General features: G+C 47.9%; 1 protein-coding gene across 1 annotated transcript in view; it reads left to right on the top strand.

The window, feature by feature from the left end:
* Window positions 1-614: 614 nt before the first annotated feature.
* kirrel1a (kirre like nephrin family adhesion molecule 1a) overlaps window positions 615-4,854 on the top strand; it is a gene marked incomplete at its 3' end in the record, with an annotated part of 30,675 nt that continues 26,435 nt past the window's right edge. Inside the window, 1 exon segment of the mRNA XM_035675570.1 lies at window positions 615-910. Coding sequence (XP_035531463.1) covers window positions 865-910 — 46 coding nt within the window.

Here is a 4,854-nt window from a genome sequence, read left to right as displayed (position 1 = left end):
TGCTGACGTGAGAGAGGAAAGACCATCGTTGGGGGGGGAGGAGATGAGCACCAAGATGGCGACTCTGCGGGGCACCCTTAAGGCCACTGAGAGGAGAGAGAGAGAATGAGAGAGAGAGAGAGGAGGAGAGAGAGGAGGGAGAGAGAGAGAGGAATGCCCCGCTAATGAGAATATGACGTCAAGTCAGACAGATTACAGCGAGAACAACACCGGAAGTAGCGTGGTCACATTTCATTTGATTCGGTTTCATTGTATTTGTTGTTAGAGGATGTCAAAAAGAGCACACTTCGATTATTTTAAGAACTTTCTTATTATTGGAAAAGGGGATCTCAACATCTTCAAACAGTTCTGAATGATAACAACTGCCAAAAGTGTTTCTACACAAAAATGGCTTCAGAACAAAGGGACTTTTCTTCATTGTAAGAAAGAAAAGGTAAATTAAATATGAATGTATTATAAATATTGTAAATGGTATATGTATAAACACTACAGTTATTCACAATATGCTAATACATATCCTTTACTCAATTTAATGCCTCAAAAGCAAGTCTTTTTCGAGGTGGATTTTATTTTGAAGAACTGACCGGAAGTCTCCTGAGCCATTGCTGCTGGCTTGCAGCCTCGGTGTAGAGTAGAAAACGGACTGTCGCTGGAGAGCAAAGAAGAGGAGAGAGGTGGAAAAAAGGAGTGAAATGGTGTAAAAGCTGAACGAGTCCAGACCGAGTCAGGGGACAGACGAGGAGGGACGACGCAGAAGGATTGTTGTTCTTTCTATAATTATCATTAAAGTCAGTAAACTCCCGCTTTTTGATGCTGTCCTCACGGAGGTCTGAGCCAATAACGGACTTATTGGTCGGCTGAACCATGCAGAGGCTGCTGCTCCTGAGTTTGCTGTTGAGTTTTCAAACTGGTAAGACCGCATTTCTCTCTTTTTTTAGCGCATAAAACACGGTGGCTAATGTTTAAATGTAATATTGTGTAAAACCACAGAGGCTTTAGAAACAGCCTGACCGTTGCTGTTCCTCCAGAAGCGAGGAAGAGAGAGAAAGGCGTATAACATGATTTCATTCCCAAATGAACCGCAGCAATGGATCACCTTAGGCGTGCGCGCACGTGCACGTGCAGCTACGTGTGAGCGCGCGCGCGTGTGACTGCGTGTCCGCACCGCAGCCACGGATCTCCACACTTTGTCTTTTTTCTTCTTTCTCGCCTTAAATCATCCTTGTCGCGCGCCTCTGTACGCGTGCGAATACGCGCGTGCGTGTGTCCAACTTTAACATGAGTGGTGCGTGCGTGCGTGCGCGCCCCGCCGGCCTAAATGACCTTTTGCTTATGACAAACCCCCGGTGCCGTTATTCAGACGGGCCGTGGTGAGGCGCTGAGGACGTGACGGGAATGACAGTGATTGACCAGCGCTGCTCTACATGCCAGCAGCACCTCCACACTGCTATCGCATCTCAATGGCTTGTCAGTCACTGAGACCACTGCTGCCAGCCCCTGTACTGATCCTGCCTCTACAGCCCTCTCCCCCCTGTCTCACCCCTCACCCCCAACACACACACACACAGCGCCCCTCTGCTGTCCTACCTGTGTGCCTGACACAAAGCCCATTCCCCTCTCTGTTGCCTTCCTCTGTGCTTTTGAGCAGCACACTGAGGCATGTGCAGCAGCAGCGCCCATGCATCTGCCCCCCCTCTGTACCTGTGGGGTGCCAGGTAGGCTATTGGCTTATGATAATCACAGCTGTAGCCGAGTTGCTGGGAGACAGGAGGCTGAAGGAGAGGAGGAGGAGGAGGAGGAGGAGGAGGAGGGGAGGATGGTTGTAATTTCTATAAGCTACCTGTTTGATCGAGGCATATCTGTGCGCCTCGCCACAGCAAAACCTCCCTTTTTTTCCCTCCCATTGTCTACCTTGGCTGACCGGGAGCGTGCGCGGCTGGCTGCTGGCTGGCCGGTCGACCACTTCATCGTAGGTAGGGGGCGTGTGCGCGAGGGGAAGGGAAGGTATGGAAAGGGATGATGTCACCGTGTCCGCCAGGCTTTGTATCGCTCAGCCGCGCTCAGCATCCACCCATAGTGTGCTGCTGAGGGTTCAGACGAGCACATCTACGCACTGTGAGGAGCGGGTTCCTTTGCCTCGGCGGATCGGGCGCTCCATGGAGCCACGTATGACACAGTGTGCCAATCGTCGCAACAAACAAACAGACGGCTCCCCCCTGCTCCCTCCATGGAGACCCCTTACTGCCACACGCTGTTGTCCTGTTTGTCCACATAAACCGTTCAGTCCACATGACTAGCTCAGTAACACATGCACCCACAGATGTGCATAAACACACGTGTCCTATTGTCTGTTGTTACAACTGTATAATCCATTATCACTCCACGCTGGGCTCTCAAACACAAAGATATTTGCTCTCAAAGGCTTCTCCCGAAGACAAGATTAGCAGGCGATGCGTGCGGCTGTGTTTTGCTCAGTGAGATTTAAAAGGGATGTAATAAATGTAAGGTCTGGAATGTGCCACCGTGGTTTTTGCATTTGGGTTTTCGAGTCACCAGAGGAGAGAGAGAATCCAGAGAGAGCTGGAATGAATATCACCTCCGAAGAGATTAGACTTCACGTTGGGTTTGGGAGCATTTTTCTTTAACAGCAGCCAGACTCTTATCTCTTCATTAGACAAGTAAAACAGTGTTTCATGGCCTGCAATTTGCACACATGTAATTGCCTACTAGTGCTAATGATTGGATGGTTATTAGTGGAGCAGCTAATTAAGGCTTTGGTGAATCAGAATGTTTTGAAGTTACTTAGATTCAGTGATGTATTTGCAACCGGGACTAACTACAGTCTGTCTCCACTAGCAACACCACTGGAGGGATCGATTTAGTCTCCCAGTCTTGTATCTACATACCAACCCGGTAATAAGTCCCACGCAAACGCCACCATTAACGCAGCTGTTAAATGTTACTGCATAATCAATCATTGCCAACGCGCTCCTTTAACTTCCTAATGAGTGGGGGGCCTTGAGGTTGGACTTGCAGCACTGCACCTATAGCCCAGACGGTAGGCTCAAGTGCTGACTCGGACAAAGGCTCCAGTGCAGGTGTGCCATTTGTCAGCCTGTGTCCTTTTGTGCGGGCCGAGGCCACGAGCTGCTGCTGCTGCTGCTGCTGCTGCTGCTGCCCGTACTGTATGCTCCCGCTCTGAATCACACAAATGAGCTGTAAATCATAGACCTCAGACGGATTCCTGTGTTGTGCTCAGTGAAGAAAATATTCCGATGTTGGAAGAGTCAGACACATTCGGGGGGCTTTTACACCCAGGAAAAGAAGGGTTCCTCAAGGGTTGTTTGATCAGGAAAGCAGTGCTTCTGCTACTGTATGTGCAATGTTAATGACTCAAAGTGGGCGGTAACAGTTCAAATAACAGTGAAGAATTAGGGGAGCCTCATAAAGAATCTAGCGCAGTACTAAAACACTCTGTTAAAACTGCTGATTTACAGCATTTCATGCATTCACGCCAGTAATAATCTGTGACATTTGCATCTAAATAAATTCCGCTCTACCACTGATTCATGTACAGTGGCTGCAGATACTGCTAGTGCACGGAATCTTTCCCAGATATCTTCCATCACACAGCAACCTATGTGTTTTATGTCCTCAGAAGAAATAAAAGAAGAGCTAATCTCATACAGGCAGACCTCCCTCTCATTAAGCTCATGCAGATCTGGAGAAACTCGTTGCTTACAAAGGGATGGGGACCCAGTGGGCTGTAATAACCACTAAAACTGTATTGGGTGAACTTGCTTCTGCTCAGATAATGGCTATGAGAGATTAAACATGAGTAGCTTCTGTGGCTGATGAAAAAAAAAAAGTACCCCCTACAGAAACCTGTCAAGATCCTCCAATGAGGATCTCGTGGATTACCACTTGTAGAAGTATTTATAGCTCGGTGAACCTTTCTGAAAGCACGCTGCCATGGTTTCAAGGCTAACGAACCATTTTGCGGTGCTATAGTGAACCCTTTCCGGCTCAGGGTGTAGATCTGGAGCGACACATGTAGCGAGGCAGAAGCCTGTTTTTAATTTTGATCCCAGCGAGCGAGATGCGGCTCTGGAGCATCCTACTGTTAATATGCGAATTCGGGTCACGGTTTTTACGGGATCTGAATCAAGCCTGTTTACCGAAAAGCATCTCTAATTGACATCAGCCACTGAAAGCAATCACTGAACCAGTTGTAAAGCTCAATCTGGGAATGGAGCCCGTAATGTTATAATGTACATCCACGCCTGCTGTTCCCCATTGGGTTCCATTCAATCAAGAAATTCTTGGCATTTCTGTCCTGACGGGTGTTTGTCAATGTGTGACATGTTGATTGCTTCTCTCAGTTGATATGTTTGTTTAAGGGCATTCCTCTGGACACGAGTGTCCTGTAATGCTTTTTGAAGTGGTGTTCGGAGAAAAAGAGGCAGCTTGCACGCTTGCTTTCAGATGTTCCAGTACAACCCTGATGGGGTACGGAAGAATTTGGTCAGATAATTCATACTCAGACGCGTGGTCAGAGATAAATTCAATCCAAAAGGTGAACACACATTTCCTTTGAGCCTCCTCAACAGCTACATGAACGTTTCTCAAGTGAAGCTCCAGGATTTAAAGGCCCCATAATCTGATTGTGTTTGACAGGCCGGGGGCATCCAAGTTATAAAAAGAAGAAGGGGGAAAAAAAAAACATCCCCTTAAAAATGTTTCTTTATGCAGAGTCCCCCGAGCAAGAGAGGAACGCTTTATCACATCTGACTGAATCTATTGGCCTTGTTTTCCCAAACTGCACGGCCACATTCTGCAGCGAGGAGGACCAAT

The sequence above is a fragment of the Morone saxatilis genome, unplaced genomic scaffold, assembly GCF_004916995.1.
Source record: "Morone saxatilis isolate NCDOM2014 unplaced genomic scaffold, NCSU_SB_2.0 Contig4, whole genome shotgun sequence".
NCBI classification, from domain to species: domain Eukaryota; kingdom Metazoa; phylum Chordata; class Actinopteri; family Moronidae; genus Morone; species Morone saxatilis.
The sequence above is the reverse complement of the archived record's forward strand: the minus strand, read 5'-3'. Positions and strand labels throughout refer to the sequence as shown.